This window comes from Varroa destructor, unplaced genomic scaffold (genome assembly GCF_002443255.2).
Source record: "Varroa destructor unplaced genomic scaffold, Vdes_3.0 BEIS01000006.1, whole genome shotgun sequence".
Lineage (NCBI taxonomy): Eukaryota > Metazoa > Arthropoda > Arachnida > Mesostigmata > Varroidae > Varroa > Varroa destructor.
The window spans coordinates 6,655,415-6,672,735 of NW_019211459.1; the positions used below are offsets into that span (position 1 = coordinate 6,655,415).

The 17,321-nt window shown below is 40.8% G+C and overlaps 2 protein-coding genes and 1 long non-coding RNA gene across 9 annotated transcripts; 2 read left to right on the forward strand and 1 right to left on the reverse strand.

The window, feature by feature from the left end:
* The first annotated feature begins 969 nt into the window (after positions 1-969).
* Positions 970-12,312, forward strand: LOC111252224 (RNA polymerase II-associated protein 1). 7 transcript variants are annotated; one of them, XM_022809693.2, is made up of 23 exons: positions 972-1,185; positions 1,360-1,403; positions 1,539-1,824; positions 2,224-2,437; positions 2,548-2,729; positions 3,010-3,280; positions 3,398-3,570; positions 3,746-3,919; positions 4,023-4,201; positions 4,429-4,613; positions 4,757-4,907; positions 5,230-5,377; positions 5,519-5,757; positions 6,903-7,126; positions 7,244-7,521; positions 7,874-8,019; positions 8,182-8,367; positions 8,613-8,748; positions 9,073-9,238; positions 9,553-9,691; positions 10,379-10,632; positions 10,951-11,284; positions 11,924-12,312. In XM_022809693.2, exons 3-22 carry the CDS (start codon positions 1,564-1,566, stop codon positions 11,010-11,012), a joined length of 3,768 nt encoding a protein of 1,255 aa, XP_022665428.1. In that variant the 5' UTR covers positions 972-1,185; positions 1,360-1,403; positions 1,539-1,563; the 3' UTR covers positions 11,013-11,284; positions 11,924-12,312. The 7 variants fall into 7 exon arrangements, with proteins under 7 accessions (XP_022665432.1, XP_086849868.1, XP_022665428.1 ...); XM_022809695.2 differs by having other exon boundaries at positions 1,550-1,824; XM_086993741.1 differs by having other exon boundaries at positions 972-1,403; positions 11,921-12,312.
* Positions 5,756-11,766, reverse strand: LOC147754797 (uncharacterized). Its single transcript, XR_015330661.1, has 3 exons — positions 11,502-11,766; positions 6,893-7,101; positions 5,756-6,378 (listed from the first exon to the last, which is right to left on the reverse strand). It is a non-coding gene; the product is annotated as an uncharacterized LOC147754797 (long non-coding RNA).
* LysRS (Lysyl-tRNA synthetase) lies at positions 12,034-17,013 on the forward strand. The gene is made up of 3 exons (XM_022810761.2): positions 12,034-12,312; positions 13,915-14,210; positions 14,643-17,013. Exons 1-3 carry the CDS (start codon positions 12,303-12,305, stop codon positions 16,053-16,055), a joined length of 1,719 nt encoding a protein of 572 aa, XP_022666496.1. The 5' UTR covers positions 12,034-12,302; the 3' UTR covers positions 16,056-17,013.
* The last annotated feature ends 308 nt before the right edge of the window (positions 17,014-17,321 follow it).

The following is a 17,321-nucleotide window of genomic DNA, read 5'->3' on the forward strand; positions in this document are numbered from 1 at the left end:
ACACCCACCCTTATCAATTCCTTTCTTTCCCTTAGCTTTTACTTCTTTTAACAGGTTTACGTCCTTAGTAAAACATGACAATATCCATTATCACGAATATCATCCTAGCAAAAGTATTTATATAATTATATAACTTTATTATTTCCTGAACGATTCTTAGTGGACCTCTGCGAAACTACTTGTAATAAATAAGCGCAACTTCGGCCCACGATTTTTCGGCACAGCGTCGCAATTAATCATCATTAATTGGAAGATCTATTGCTTGGCGATAAGCTTTAAAATAGATTTAGATAAAAACAAAAAAAAAACAGGCGGCTGTCAACGGTACATCTTATCTGTGTTGCATCGTTGACACCTGGCCATTTTTGAATGAACTGCACTTTGGATTCTTAAATCACTGAAATAAACCACGATCAACTATTGAGGTTAAGGTCATTTACTTAGTTTAACGAGCTATTAAGGAGTAACAGGCCTCTGGCCAAAATTTCTAATGCTTTCTGTATGTATTATTACTCTAGATATTTTGCTCTATACCAACAAGAACGCGTTAAACATTTTTCTATGTAAAATATTTTCTGTTTGGCTATTACTAGTTTCTGCAAATGTATTGAGTACTTGACATTTGCCCAGATGTAAAAACAGTCTCCTCCTAGAAAATGGAAGCAAATATCTATGTACTTCTTCGAAGCGATACGTTTTGGCGGTAACTTTTCTGCTGGTCTAAAGTGAAATGAGCGATATCACTGGCTGCTATAGAAGCTTGACCCAGATCGCTATGGAAAATCGCATTAGGTCAACTTCAATATCTCAACTAAGCAATATTTCAACTAAGACTACTTAACTTTCCGTGTTCGGGTGTTGTTCTAAATTCGTATGCTTTGTCGGAACGCCTGTTGATTCTAAAAGCATAACTTAAAATTGTAAAACTTTCTAAGAGTTGTATAGCTCTTAGCTTCTATGCTTTTATCGATGCCATGAGATCGCTTTTCATAACGGAGTCCCGAAAAGAACCCTTAGCTGTGGATAGCGCTAATCTCGGATGTTTTCTTGTGATTCCTACTGATCGTTACCATGAACAAGATCACTCTCACAGAGTTGTATGTCGAGAAGATATAATTCACCCATATGGATGTACAAAACCTATGGGCTGTATTGCTAATAGCATTACATCATCGTCGTCGTTCTGTGAGTAACTGTGGGCAGTGAGAAAACATTCGAACGCCGAAACCGACAAAGAACATCTGACTGGCATGCGGTTTTTTGTGATTGACTGTTATGTGAAATCGCATCGTTGGCATGATTAAAAGCGCATTAGGCTTGAAAAATAAAAAACCAATGAGAGGTATCTTCTTTTTACAGTTGGAATATATCAACCCGGGCCCTTACCGCGATAGATAATTTGGGTAAGTTAAACAGTTCAGATCGATTTAGTGTTCCATTATCATCTATAGTAGTACACAGCTAGTGCGTTTAAGAAGACACATATAAAAGGACACGTTCTCCATAAGTATAATATATCTAAAATGTTCCTTTACAAGATGTTCGTTAGATCCATCATCAGCAATGAATATCGATCGTCCGAAAGCCTATGAAGATGTTGAGGACCTCGAGAGGGAGCAAGAAAAGTTTCTAGCGTCTCGATCGAGAGCATCGGTAACACTGCAGAAAAGGCCCGCGGCGCCGGAAACTGGTTATGATCCAGGCGTTGGCAGTGCAGAACCCCGTCAAAAATCTCGCTTTCGACGCGAACGTGATGAAGGACGTACACAGATCCCCTTATCTGTGAACACATCTTCTACGCCACCATTGTTACAAAATATTGTCGCAAGTAGACCCATATAGACCTCAATTTTAGCATGTATTATAATATTAAGACCTTAAGAGTTTTATATAAGATGATTTATCTGCAGTACGTCTTACATACTACGATTACTTACAAGAAAAGCCTACCAACTGAAGTAGTTCGATTTGAGTAGCAGGTACGATCCAAATATCGGAATTATAAGCTCAAGCATCCAGGTTTTATTTCGGGTGGTTAGAAGTTTTTTGGGGATCTTTATTACCCAATTAATTACATATGATCACGTTCAATTTAGATGCTGTGCTAATTTACTAGGGCCATCCACTGGTGCAAAGACTCGAAAAGGTTCCGATAGCCTTACGTTAAAAGATAAAGCCATTCCTCGCCGGATACAATTAATTTCGCTTTTCTGTGATTTGTAGGAGAAGCCAGGTACCGCCATTTACGTACCAGAAGTACCAAAACTTGAAAAAAGCGTCGAGTCCTTTCCGAAGGCCACTCGAAGGATGGTTGTTGCCAATTCTACTATCGCAAAGGGCACAGCAGATTCAAAACCTAGCCTATTTATGCAGAGTCTTGGGCCACTGGCGCCACCCAGCGTTGCGCAGGGATTGCAAACCCCGGAAGAAATCGACAGTAAGCCTCTTTTCCTCATCTAAATTCAGAAGTCCTTATAAAACATGTGCTGTAGTAACTGTATACATTATACTAAAATCTCATTTAACGATTTTACCGAATTACTGCAGGGGAATACGAACAAATCGAGAAGGAGAATCAGGCAAAGGTGTCAAAAATGACCCCTGACGAAATTGCAGACGCACAAAGGGAGCTACTTGCTCGTCTAGACCCAAAGCTGGTACAATTTTTGCGTGAGAAGAGAGCTCGTCCTCGAACTAACGTTAAGAAAATTATCACGGGTGGGTCGCAGGTCAGTAGTGAGCACAACATTGAAAAACAATTAATGCTATTAGATACAAGTTGAGTTTGATCGGGAAAAATTTAAAATTGAGATTAAACTTGATGTGAATCATTATTACGTTTTAATCTGTGGCCTGTTTAGTCAAGCGTGGTCTTAATAAAATACTCGCTATTTTTCCTTATTTCTATGTGTATTATTCTATGAACCTGCATTCTAGAAATCACTTTAATTAACGTTTTAATTAAGTTAAAACATTTGTTTTTGACTATTATTTCGAACGCTAATTTAGTTGGATGACGCCGTTTTGTCGGACCTAATGAAACCCAGCCCCACACCCAGGGATGCACCGAGCACGGCCGAATTCGTCGAGAGCGAATTGCCACTGGAGCCGTCTGCGATGGCGCAGTATCCCGGAATGACCCGGGTCGAGAAAGATAAACTAGCGTGGATGACATTGTTACCTTCACCGTCGGCCATCACTAATAAAAAGACGGATAGCGATAGGGCGCTAAGTGAAAATAAGAGAAAGGCTGTATTTACTTGCCGTTTCGATTTACAAGGTACATATCGTAATTGAGTGGCCGCTAGAGACTATTTGATTACTTGAATATAAATCACATATTCGATACGTTAATATACGACAGTTAATAAAGCTCATCTTCACTCTTATCATAAAGGTCGAATACTGCCAGCAGACCTCGACGTACCGACACAGCATGCCCTGCATCATCATGGAGAAGAGCCTGAAAGAGCCGGTTATACCGTGCAGGAGCTCATGACACTGCTTGCATCGGCAGTCCCTTCACAACGAATCCTTGCCCTACAGGTTCTCGCCAATATTCTCAACAACGTGAGTAGACTTACAAAGTAAACTATGCCTTATATATGGTTGATCGAAACCACAGACGTCGTAGAATAATAGAGTTCTCTCTCCGAATGCAATATTAAAAAAGAGTACCGTTCTCTGGTTTCGTTGTGATTCAAACGAAAATTGCACGTCTTGCTATCTCGTTATCGAATTTTAGCACCACAGTGGCAACTATGACCGCTGTTTTCCTTCGGGGCCGGAGTTATTAGAGAGCTTGCTGGCTTGCGGTTTCGTGAGTCTGCTCCGGGTGTCTCTCGACGACCAGGCTGCCTCGCAGGTGTCCGAAGCACTTAAAACAACTTTCGCGTTGCTGGTTTCACCATACGACGAGGTATTTATTCCCCGACCCATCTTGCTTGACCTATAATATAGATGACAGCCATCAACCTTCTGTAAAAGTACTAATTGTATGCGCTAATATGGTCTGTTTCCAGGCGTGCCTTGACCTCATTCATAGTTGGGTAGACGAAGAGCCTTATATGCGACCAGTCTTAAAGGTATTTGGGTCGAAAGAGTCGACGGCCGAAGCATCGCGCGAGCTGACTGATGAACAGCTTGCATCTTGTGATATCGTGCGCGGACTATTACGTATGGACATTCTTGCTAGAATCAGGTATTTATTTATTTGGCGTACGGATAAATCACACCATACGTGATCATACACACTGCGGGTAAACATACAACTATTTGAAGAAGGTAGTTTTGCATGCTGTATCGTGAACGGCCTTATGATATTATTCTACTAGGCGGTTGAAAAGTGATTATTTTGCGTGCAAGTCTTCACTTCTATTGCTGCAATTATAATGGATAGGTCATGCATATATATCTATTGTTCTTCAGATATTTATTGGAAGTTTGCCAGCCTGATACGGGAGCGGTTGGTGCTGCGCTGGGGTCGTTGATCCGCATTGCAAGACATTCGCCTGAAGCCGCTGAACGGATTGCGAAGTGTCCCCGACTATGCAGTTTTATCGTGACCGAGTATCTTCCCATGTTCGGATGGAACACCCCGCGACTACTACATGGTACGTGCATCATTCGTTTCGTAGGTTTTTTTGTCAACGAGCATGCTACTACTTAAATTCGGTATTATTTTATGATACTATATACTAAGAGAATGAGAACTGAATAATATTGCTACGCAACTGAAAATCTATTTTGCTTGCAGGTAAATTAGCTTCGAGCGGGGGGATTCCGTTAGCACAAGCGTTGAAGTTAATACGGGTGCTTTGTGCGTCCTCTAGGCTCACAGCAGCCAGCCTGCTAGTCGAACACAGTCTTGATCGGACTATTGGAATCTATTTAAGCATCGATGTTAAGTATGTTGGAAAAGCGACATACGGAAGCAGAATTTCTTGTTTTTTTTTTACAGTTATCTTTCGTTATCCAGTATCGGTAGCCGGCTGAGATTTTTCAGCGTAAAATTGTTATATAAAGCATCACGACTTAGGCATATATTTTTTCCAGCACTCTTTGAAAGGCTGGCTATATAATCAGCCGTTCGCCAGGAGTTTGGCATACTTGTTTTAACTACCTAGGGATTATATGCCGTGATTTGCACTTCTTAAAGCACTATGGGCATTGAATGATGCGATATTTAGTTCTTATTGTTTTTTATTTTTATGGTACTGTTGCATACAGCGAGCCAAAGCTTCCTCGTCGAGAAGTCTTACAACTACAGCTGGAGAGTCTCCGGCTTTTCCGTATTCTTCTTCGGCATGGCCTTTCTGCAGATTTCTTCGACAACCTTTCACCTGTAATTCTACGTCAGCTGAACTTCGGTCAACAGGTAAAACCTACGAAGCATCCGACGAGATTACCATTTTAAAAGACTTACAGAGGCAATGTTTTTAGCCAAGAGCTTGATGACGGGGGATCCTAAAGCCGCTTGAGTGTATTTCTCGTTGAATTCATTAACCCTGTTATTTAGGTTTCATTGCGGCCCAGGACGGGTGATCTTCAGTTGTTCGACTTGGACTATGCTTCATGCTTGATGGCTTGCACCCATGCCCGGCTGAAACAGATTGTGTCACGGGACGAAGACGAGTGGCAAGCCGTGGCATCTCACACACAGGCCATAGTCGCAATCGCTGTGCGGTGGTTGAACGAGCTTTGCGAAGAAGGCGAGCTTCGAATAACCGCCATGTCTACACTGGCTGTAGCTTTAAGGTAAGGAGTGTTCTAACATGTTCAAGCATACTGTTCAATCCGACAATATCTTGTTGGTTTCAGCAGCTTTTTGGCAGTAAGATACTCTTATAAGAGCTGGTATAGCGCTAATATGAAAATGGCCCATTTTGAGTAGTTAAGCGACAGATGCTCTGCAATGAACTGTAGAGACCATAGTCTATTTTGTGCAATTTTTATTTTAAACGCAGCTTTCTAATATTTATATGGTATGAAAGTATCCACGGAAATGGTTTATCTTCAAAAACTAAAGCACTACTTATGCAATTAGCAGGAGGGTCGTTCTTGTAGAGCCTTCTGGATATTCTATTCTTCTTGCTTACACATCCTTTATGGGTTCAAGCTTTTGCCTCCTGCTGAACGGAACGTCAGTATTTCGAATACTGAAGTAGCGATTTTTCAGATTCCAAATTGGTACAATTGGATATTTTGCTGCTGCCGCTGCCGCTGCGAGGGCGCTTCGATAGAAGACAAATTGCATTGTGTCTCTTCCAAGTGCACACTCCAAGCAAAATCTTCAAAGGAAACATTTTTTAACCTTTTCTAATGACGTTGACGTGCTATTTTTGAGTGGGACGCTCACACTGTAAAACAACACAGTCGCTTTGATAAAAGAATAGGTTTGTTAGGGAGCATAGATGCAGGAATTTTTTTAGGCTAAAATATGCCTACGATTTATATTTGTTTGTTACCTTAAAATGCTATTTATTAAGATCCTCGTAGATCTGGGTTGACGTACTGTGTGTTCTTTGAAATCACTGTCATTTGTACAAGTAGGCAATCTGTAACAGGGGCACAAAGCAGAGTGATATCTAGAAGCATCTATTTTTGTGACATCTAGGTGGTGCGAGTTTGAAATTGGGAATAGATATGCCCCGTTCACGACTGTTCGTACGAAGCAATCGTTCACACCTGTATCAAACGTTAAAATATTTATTTGTTTGTTCTCATTACACCAAGAAACGATACCGTCGACAACGAACCGTAACATTTGATATTTCACAATTAACCATGTATTTTTAGATGATCATTATAATGAAATCAGTATTCCCGGTACATGTGCGAAACGACACCCTTAAAATTTTCAAGGCTATAATTAGCGATACATTCTGTTTACCTGTCGTCAGGTTTCTGGCAGATGCACATGTCCACTGGCCGCGTGAAGTTGAACTCAATACCGTAAGCACCGCTCTTCGTCGTTTGGCTGAAGGACCTCGATGGGCCGCCCTGTTCGATGTCATGAAGGTTTCTTCAGTGCTCACCATGTCATTCAAAGCAGATACGGGAGGGTTCAGTTCTAAAAGGGACGTTCCTGCGCTCCCAAGTCTGTATGCCATTCCGTTCGGTACCGGTAAATATATTTTTTCATATTGTCATTAGCTAGGCGGCAAAAAATAATGTGTTTAACGTTTCTTTTTAAGAAAAACAATTCTTTTAACCTGTTTCTTTTTACGTTGCGTTATTACAGAGACTGTAATTCCAACGGTTAACGAACGTAGTCCGGTCTTTTTATTGAACTCGATCGCCTACCTAGTATGGAGTGCAGTGCAAAGTAATGAGCTTGAAGGAGCGATAGATCTCGGCTGGCGGCTCCTCTGCGCAGACCCTTTGATCACGTATTTGACAGAGGTGAATTCGCTTCCATTTCAAAACCTACCTGTGTGTCTTTGGTTCGGGCGTGAGGAGGTATCTCTCCTGTATCGCATTGTAAGACTTCGAGTTGCATTAGAAACGAAGCGTGTAAAGGTGTGTTTTTTATAGCAATGGTGGCCAATTTCAGCATTTCGTAAATACTTTTAGTAAGGTAGATGCGTAGCACTAATACGTAATACAGAAAAATCGCCAGACTACAGGCAGTGATAACTTTGTACGTGACTAGTGTATTACATTCGATGGCTTTTGTGTTTCGAGTTTTAGATCCGGTATCACCGTTAGGGCATTCCATCAGATGGGTGGCTCCCAGCATAAAACGAAGACTGTGTATGCCCGGATTCGAACCTAAACCACAACGTGTCCCTAAGATTAGCAGGCCATTTATAGCAGTCTTAATAGCATTATATATATATATATATCAGCATTGACATTTTTTGTATTTCAGCAAAAGGATAATGTCAAAGCAGAAAGCTTAGATATGGAAATATTTAGAAATGCTGCCCTGACAATTATTCCATTGTTGAGTCCTGATCAAAGTGCCTCGATCAGCCACCTATTAAAACGAGTCATTTTCAACCGAACTTGCTACAGGTACTTACTTCATTTCTTTTACTTAGTTATTATAACTTGTCGTATGATTGTGCGGCTGGTCATAAATGGTTTGATTTCTAATTAAATAGAAGTTAATAGGTTCGATTTTATAGCAGTGAAGATATATTGAACTGCTCTGCCTATCGATGTCTCTGCTTCTAGCGATATTTCTATTTCAAGAATGGCCAATTTGAGTTTGAAGCAACAGACGCCTATCAGTGCTTCCGGTGAGCAGGTTCGAACTTATACTGAGCTTCTTCAGGAAGCTATGACAGGAATCGACGACATCTTACAGACAGCAGAAGATATGATCTACTTCATGCGTGGCATTATTGACGCGCGATTCCTGTGAGTATTCCGGTGGGTACGAAACGAAGCCATTGGTCTATGTATTAGTGACAAAGATGGAAGGTCTTTATGTGCCTCTTAAATAGTCACCCATGTACATATATTAACCGTTTATATCTATTACGATTTCCAATTTCTGAGTTGGCGTACGGCGTTAGATGCTTAAAAGGTGCAAAAATAAGTTTATCTAGTGTTTTTTTTTACTGAATTTTAGCTTCGGCTATTATATGACCTTCTGGTTACAGGGAACCTCATCCGTCCAAAAGTTCTCAGTGCGAGTATCTATTCACAACAGGTCTATTACCCTCAGACTGGATGTACCTGCCACTTCGACTACTATACGCTGAGACGACTAGAACCAAAACACGCCAGCCTGATTCAGTGCGTGTTGTTTGTTACACCGAGAACGAAGCCAGAAAAAAACTAATATATATATATATATATAATATTTGACATTCTCAGTTACTGCACTAAGAAAGTTTGAAACGTAATAGGGTATTATACGTAGAATTTGCAATTCTACGAACATTCACTAGCCCTTTACGTGACTAAAACGGTTTCATTACGATATAGAGAAATAGAGTGTGCACTCGCGCACTTTTCTTCGAACCTTAATTTACGCAGAAACTATGCTTGGATGTGGAAAGCTTGATTCTTTATTCATTGCCTCTGACAAAGCTTGTTCGTGTTTTTTTGACACTGCAGGAGGCATTGGAAAATGGCGACGATGCTGATACCATCGCATTACATGTTCTGTGGCTACAGCGAACCCTTCAAGCGGCTCTCATCCTCACCAGCTATTCGAATGTAATGACAAAGCGTCTTCCACCGCTAGTCAATTTCGTTCGGCTGGCATCCGTCTTCGTGGTCGGTGCGTTGTAGGCCAGATATCTTTTTTAACAACATGTATCGTACTTGTTAACTTCATCACTAGGCAATTTTTAGGCAATTGCCACCAGTCTATTGAACGAAGGCAATAGGTATTGGATTAAGTCGTTAACTACTTTGAGCTGTGATACGAGCAAAAGGGCAAAAGAGAGGGAGATAGGGCAAAAGATGTCGCATAAAATATCCGAATAAATAGTACGAATGCAGGCCTAATGATATGACAAATGCACACGTTTAGTTGAATAAAAGTCAATAAAAGTAACAGCCACAGCAGCGTTTCCATGAAATCACTTTCAGATTGTGAAAGCTTCCTCGACCATAACCTAAATAGCATGCTCGCAACACTCTTCTCGCTGCTGCTCGTTCCTAACAGTACGCAATGCGCATTTGACTCCGTCAACTTTTACTGGGAGGGATTGCCTGCATTTACTGATTTGTAAGTAATCCCGTCGTACCGTTTGGCATGATTATGAGCTGTGGACGTTTCATTGTTTACATGAACTACTCTATAGATAGTTTTTCTACGTAGCAAGCTGACCTAAACTTTATTGTTCCAAATTTCGAGATCGGATTTTTTTAAAAAAGCAGGCTTTTAGTTCGGGCCAGACGAATTCCCGCGAACATAAAACCGTTATGACATTTTAGTGGAATTCGGTGAATACCCAAGCAGGAATTATCATTAGACAGTATATGGCGCACCTATATAAAGCCGAATATCAAACACGTAAAGCTTATATGCAGGAGAGGCGTATAAGGTGAAACGTAAACCACATCCAAATACCTTATCTGTTCACCCAGATATGTATAGAAATATAATTTGTTTGCCCTTGAAACATGAGAGACATGTTCACCGTATCACATTACTTAGCTGGCTATTGTTCTCAGCGCGTGCATACAGAAAATCATCCACTTCATCGCTAAGTGCACCTCAAGAGTCTAAAGGCTTCTTGACTATTACGCCTATTATAGTAATGTCCCTATATATATATATATATATATATATGCATTACCCCGGTATAGTCTCCTTAATTAAATTTCCTGTGTAAGGACCCCTTTTCCACCGGCGTCGGTCAGACTAAAATGTAGGTCGCATCGAATTCTTTTCCCGCGTATATTCTTTCAGTTATTCATCGCTCGTGGGGCAGTTCGAAGCGTGTTCATACAGCGATGCCGTGTTCTCTGCCTACCTCCTTTTACCCCAACAACGATGTTACCACGCGGACCTGCGGCGGCTCCTGTTCACGGAACACGCGGCACTGCTTCGCTGTATATCGTTAGCTGAAGACGGTTTGCTTGGCTTACCAGTTAAGCGTTTTCTCGAGCCAAAAGAAACTGATGAAAGTCTGCTTCTTGCCTACAGATGTGCCCTCAATTCACGTATGTTTTTAATGCAACTATTTTCATCAAGATAGATTTATTTTATCGTTGAGGATTTAGAACCTCTAGGAGAGCACATAATGCGAATCCTGCAGACTAATGCAGATACATGCTTTTCTATAATACCATATAGAGTACCAGACGACAGTGATTAAATAAAGGGAACGTAACAGCATGTTAGTTTGGACTTTTTAATACGTTTCCGTTTTGTTTTTGCCTGAATGCATACGAAGATTCTACACAGTTAGTCAATGGTTTCAGAGAAAAAAAAAAAGGACTCTCAACCGTATTTAACACGTTCCATCCACTGATTTGCAGAGACGGTGATTGAAAAGCGAAATCCATTTCTCTATATGATGCTGAAGCATCATATATCATAGTACTAAGTCTGCGTGAGAGAAAAGCCAGACTCCGCGATTGAATCAACGAGCAAGGATTTACATACTTAGAAAACCTATGCTACATATGATCTAAATCGCTTCATTATGGAAAAGGATCTTTACTATAATATAAACAATATTGAAATATTACTGGAGTGTAAACTCAGAGCAAATAAAACAATGATAAACTAATCCCTATAAACACGCATCTTGTACTTGATTTTATTCCTTCAACAGCGGATGGGAAAACCGAAATACCACAGCTTTTTGGGGTATGTTGAAAAAAGACGTCGAATTATGTTGTTTTTTTTCTCTTGCCGCACCTTAGTAACTGGATTAACAAACATAACGCTGCCTAACGTCGATTTCTAATCGACGGAATACTTTTTTGAATTCCATTTCATATACTTAGAGCAACCTTTTTTATACGACTCATTCACGTAGGGATCTATTGGCAGCTTTGAAATCCTAAGAACGCAAAACACTTACAAAGAGACAAGTCGTTGCAGTCACTCTTTATCTGTACAATTCGACCGAGTTCCTATTGACAATTCAACTTGAAGTTTCATTTTCTTCCCGAATTCGACAATACTCAAATCAGTCTGTTCTTTTTACAGCGTATTGTGTATAAAATACGGCATGTAGAAACTGCACACATTCCACTCGGGATTCGATATTTTTACGTGTCGTCGAAATTTCACAAAACGTTTTATTACTGTATAACTAATATAGATCTGTTCATTATATGACTGCACGTTACCTATGGAACACCTCTCTCGCGTAAACTTAATTAGTTTATTGCGTCCTAACTAATTGATTGCTGTTAGTGAAACACGGTAATATACAATCTCACACCGTTGTACTGTACCGCCGTTCTATTTGTTAACCGGTTGTCATTTCTTCCCCAGTAGCCTACGCGATGCGGCGAACGTGCGCTCGATCGGTTGATGCCCGCTAAAACATCACTTGGTTGGAATTTACCGCCCTGCCGTATTTACCAACATTAGGCTACAACTCGTGTTCTAATAATTGAGTCCTTTGGCTGTTGGCTCGATACGGAATAGTGAAAGGAACGTTGGCTCGTTAAAGAACTGGTCAGTTGGCCAGGCTGTTCCTCTTCATTGTCCTGTTTAAGGCTTCAAGACGTTACGCCAGGCAATTCTCCGTACTATTCGACTGAGTCCAACTTTTATCGAGCGTCGAAGCGAAGCTCTAACACCTTTGCGCTTTTGTCAACGACCGACAAGGAGTCTTTGCCGGCGCACTTGGAGTTCTTTGCCCGGCCGCGAAATGAGTGAAGGTGCGTATAATGTTATGCCCCGTAATCGAAACCCGCATTCACAGACACCACTACACTATTTAAACTAGTATCTAATGCAAGTTTAACATCTATACTCTGTTCAATAATGGCTAAAACAGATGCCATCCGGTTAGCATCTCCGTCTTTACCCTGAGTATGAACATTAGATATTCGGAAATAGTCATATAATGTTCGTAATAGTCATACGTTCTTTTTTTCGCAGAAGTAGTATATAGGGAACTGATACTGAATACGTTTTGAATAAATGGGATAGAATGTAATTTTTTATTATATTCTTTTTGTTTTATTATATGTGTTAGGGGTACTTCTTCTTTTTTACACACTTTTCCCAACGCCCTGGTAGCTTCAGAAGAGTCCTACACCGACCATTTGTATCTTCATATGCAATTTACGTACCTATGACTTCTCAAAGCATATCCGTAGTGGGATATGTTCGCCAGTAGTTACTAAAATTTTTGAGACATGGCAACCCCTGTAATCACAAAAACTTAGGTCGCGAAAACAAACAAGCTAAAGCCAACATTTGACATTCCTTTGCTCAATCCGGTAAGTAAAGGAAGCATGGCGATGAAGTCTAATCTTGCCATTAAGCAATCATACTGCGTGCTTTTGATTGTCGTGGTAGAGGTCTATATGTCTATTGAGAACCTCAAAATAGCGGCTTTCAATCTTTCATTTTCAGCGATTATTTTACGGTAGATAATGCCCCTGATTCCCGTTGCAAGTACCACCATCATTTGACGTCTGAACATAACTCGACACTGCCACCGAACTCGATTGCTCTCCAGATCGAGGCCCTTTACTCGCTTTTCCGGCTAGCGATAGAGATCGAACCAAACCTTGTCTATGAGTATATATAAGTATGCTTGTTGATTGAAGTTCTGCAAATCGTCCGTGGAGTACTACATCCATTTCTAACTGGCCTAAATCACGGGCTATCCTATCTTCTAGAAAGTTCCCGCATCTTCAGTGTTTGAGCTATAATTCTATAGCATGTTACTTGTGATGCGCCAATTTAGCCTACAACTCTTAGACTCTAAACTATGTTTTTTGAAAGGCCTCCATGATTGCAGCGATGCGTTCTTGTTCTTCAGGTCCCGACTGGGGGTCATTTATTTGCTGGTTTTCAAAATTCTGATCTTCGTTGCTGAAACACGTAAGCCAGTCGCATACTATGCGTTCTCTTAAGGTTTTTCGCCTAATGTCTTCATCAACCTTCGATAAATTTCGCAGAGCCGTGGCTTTTGAATAACAAAAAGCTGGTCATTTGGACCTAATTTTCGAGACTGAAATATTTTTTCGTCTAATCTCATTTCTCCTAAGGTAAGTTTAACCAATTTTCAGTCACAAGTTTGTAAAGGACTGGAGAATTTATCAGTCCAGCTTCGTCTGCTAGTTATTAAATTTCAAGCTCCGCCGGACTAAAAAGAACAAATTCAGACGTCAAACCACCAAACCATGAATTCTAACACAACAAGAGTTGCCCATAAAAACAGCACCAGTAATATTCACCATAATTATAAGTTTATTTATCTTTTATGACTATTGTATGTTCAATTGATTCTTGTTACTTTTGTACAGATAAAATTTCGAAGAATGAGCTGAAACGCCGCATGAAGGCAGAGCAGAAGGCAAAAGAGAAGGCAGAAAAAAATGCCGCCCAACTAAAAGGTGTGGTCAAACACAAGCCAGAATCCTCCGCGCAGGAACGCGAAGTAGATGAGGAGGAAATGGACGCTGGTGAGTTTTTCAAATTGCGAATGATGGCCGTGGCCCAAATGAAACTCCAGGGTGAGCATCCATATCCGCACAAGTTCCATGTCGACATTTCCCTGCAGAATTTCATCGACAAGTACAACCATCTTGAGCCTGGCCAGGTGTGTAATTTGCTATAATTTACATAAAAACTAAATACTTAGTATGATTTAATAAATGTCCTTTTTTAATAATGAAAAAGTGAAAAAAACAGGCAAAATAAATGTCTTCCACATCGTGCCTTAAACCTTTTTGCTGCGCGATAGAATTGCAGTACAAATGTCTGCAGTCATTATTTCATCAGCGAGAGCTGAAATTAGTGATAAGTGAAGATGACCCATTAACGGAGTGTACCGTAAAAATCTTCATTACTATTTGATACAAATATTGACAAATCTAATGGTTCGCCTTTTACTTTGACTTCAATGACCTACTTCGGTGCTCTCTAATAAAATTCTTGGCATAACAAGCAAGTGCATGCTATAATGTTTAACGCAATTTAGTATTAAATAACTTTGATTTGGTTGATGTTTTTCTTTCCGCTGAACCAACAGGTGCTCACTGATGTCAAGTTGTCTTTGGCCGGTCGTTGTCATGCCAAGCGAGAATCCAGCCAAAAACTTATCTTCTACGATTTGCGAGGCGAAGGATCCAAGATTCAGGTGATGGCCAATCTATCGTATTATGAGAACGAAGAAGCTTTTTATAAGATCCATAGTAAATTACGTCGTGGCGATATTGTTGGTGTGCAGGGTCATCCAGGCAAGACCAAAAAGGGTGAGCTCTCCATTATCCCCGTCCATATGGAGTTGTTGTCGCCATGCCTTCATATGTTGCCACATCTTCATTACGGTCTGAAAAATCAAGAGACTCGCTATCGGCAACGCTATCTTGACCTCATTATAAACGATTCGACCCGGCAGAAGTTTATTGTGCGCGCCAAGGTCGTCAACTTTGTACGTAAATTCCTCGACTCGCTGGGCTTCCTCGAAGTTGAAACGCCTATGATGAATATGATCGCCGGAGGAGCGGCCGCCAAACCTTTTATGACGCACCACAATGAGCTGGATATGGATCTGTACATGCGGGTTGCGCCTGAGTTGTACCATAAAATGCTCGTCGTAGGCGGCCTTGATCGCGTCTATGAGATCGGTCGTCAGTTCCGAAACGAAGGTATTGATCTGACTCATAATCCTGAGTTTACCACCTGCGAGTTCTATATGGCTTACGCCGATTACAACGATCTCGCAGTGATCACTGAAAAGATGATTTCTCAATTGGTGTACGAGATTACTGGCGGATACAAGGTAAAGTACACGCAAGTCGATGGCACCGAGTTCGAAATCGACTTTACCCCGCCATTCCGGCGAATTCACATGTTACCTGACCTCGAAAAGGCGTTAGGTATGCAGCTGCCAGCTCCCGACCAGTTCCACACAGCGGAAACGAACAAGCTTCTGTCAGACATCTGCGTAAAGCGCGAAGTCGAGTGTTCTGCACCGCGTACAACAGCTCGTTTATTAGATAAACTCGTAGGTGAGTTTCTCGAGGTGCAATGCATCAACCCGACGTTCATTCTCGACCATCCAGAGATCATGAGTCCGTTGTCTAAATGGCATCGGTCGATCAAGGGCTTAACGGAGCGATTCGAGTTGTTTGTGGCAAAGAAGGAAATTGTTAACGCATATACTGAGCTAAACGATCCGCTCATACAGCGGGAACGCTTCGAGCAGCAGGCAAAGGACAAAGCCGCTGGTGATGACGAAGCGATGTTCGTGGACGAAAATTTCTGTATGGCACTCGAATATGGCTTGCCACCCACCGGCGGTTTTGGTCTGGGTATAGACAGGCTTGTCATGTTTTTGACAAACTCCAACAATATCAAGGAAGTTTTACTCTTCCCCGCCATGCGACCAGATGACAATAGACCGTCGGCGACCACGGAACATGTCTCACAACAACAATAATTAAAGCAGTAATAGGGTATCACAGTCAATAAGAACTAAGGGATTGAGAATGGGGAAGGCTGAAAACCTATATAGAGCACTGGAATGGGAGCACTGCAAGCGCTACAACCTTCAGATCATAGATCCACCACAGTCAAGTGTGATTGTCTTGCGTAGAAGCGTCCGAGGCTAAAGCTATTCTTACTAGAGCAATGCATTTTAAGGGTTTCAGATTCTAAGCAGTGTTTCACATGGGTTTGATATTATAGCGAAGAGCAACAAGTAGGAGTAAAATGGTTGCTTATTGGAAACCCGTTTTGTCGATATCGTTTCGTCTTTTGAAACACGGATTCCGACACGATACAACTATGCCGGGCAATATTGAAATGAAATCGGAATTTTCGCGGATAAACATGAAAACGTGTTAATAGTTCAGAAATAGTCAATGTCTGCTTCATCGAGGTCCTCAGCAGGCCGAGCATTTCACAAAAATGGCGACAGCAATAAACTGAACTGGAGTTTAGAGCCATCTAGTAGTACATTGACTGGGGTTCAGGTAATCAAGTAGTGACGACTGTAAATCGGTTAACAGACAAGATCATACGAATGTTTAAAGGTAATAATTACTATATACGCTTTAGTTAACCTCTTGCGTGAATGTCAGACTGAAGGTTTCATCGTAGGGGAGCTACATAACGATAGTTTGGTTGTATCTATCTGGGTCATTACATTCTTCTAATTAGTGCTCGATTTCACTGAGCTTTTTTTGTTAGAGAATGAATAAAATTACAAGGTGCGTTCTGGAGGGACTGGTGTTGTTCGCGGCTTTTCCATTTTTCTTTATTGTGAGAACTGGAAAGATTTATGCAATGTATCTACTGTTGGGATATGTGGAAGTAGATGACTTTGGGTTCAACGAAAGCTTATTGTAATTTAAATACCATATAAAAATAAAACAGGAGAACCAATTATTTTTTGAGCGTAACTGTTATTCTTAGGTGTGCTGATCTACCGAACACTTCTCATCCTCTATTTACATAAAACTCGATATTATTGCGTATATTGAATAATCGCCTTATTTTAAAATAAATATACTAGGTTTAGTAAGAAATTACTATACAATACTAATATACTACTTAGCTATTTTACTCACATTATTCGAATGTTGCGGTGTACATCATATTCACAATATCAACCGTACTATGTGCAGAAAGTGACCATTTAAAGATTTTTTTTTACCTAAAAACTTTACCTAAGCTAAAACCTAAAACCAATGACAAAGAGCTA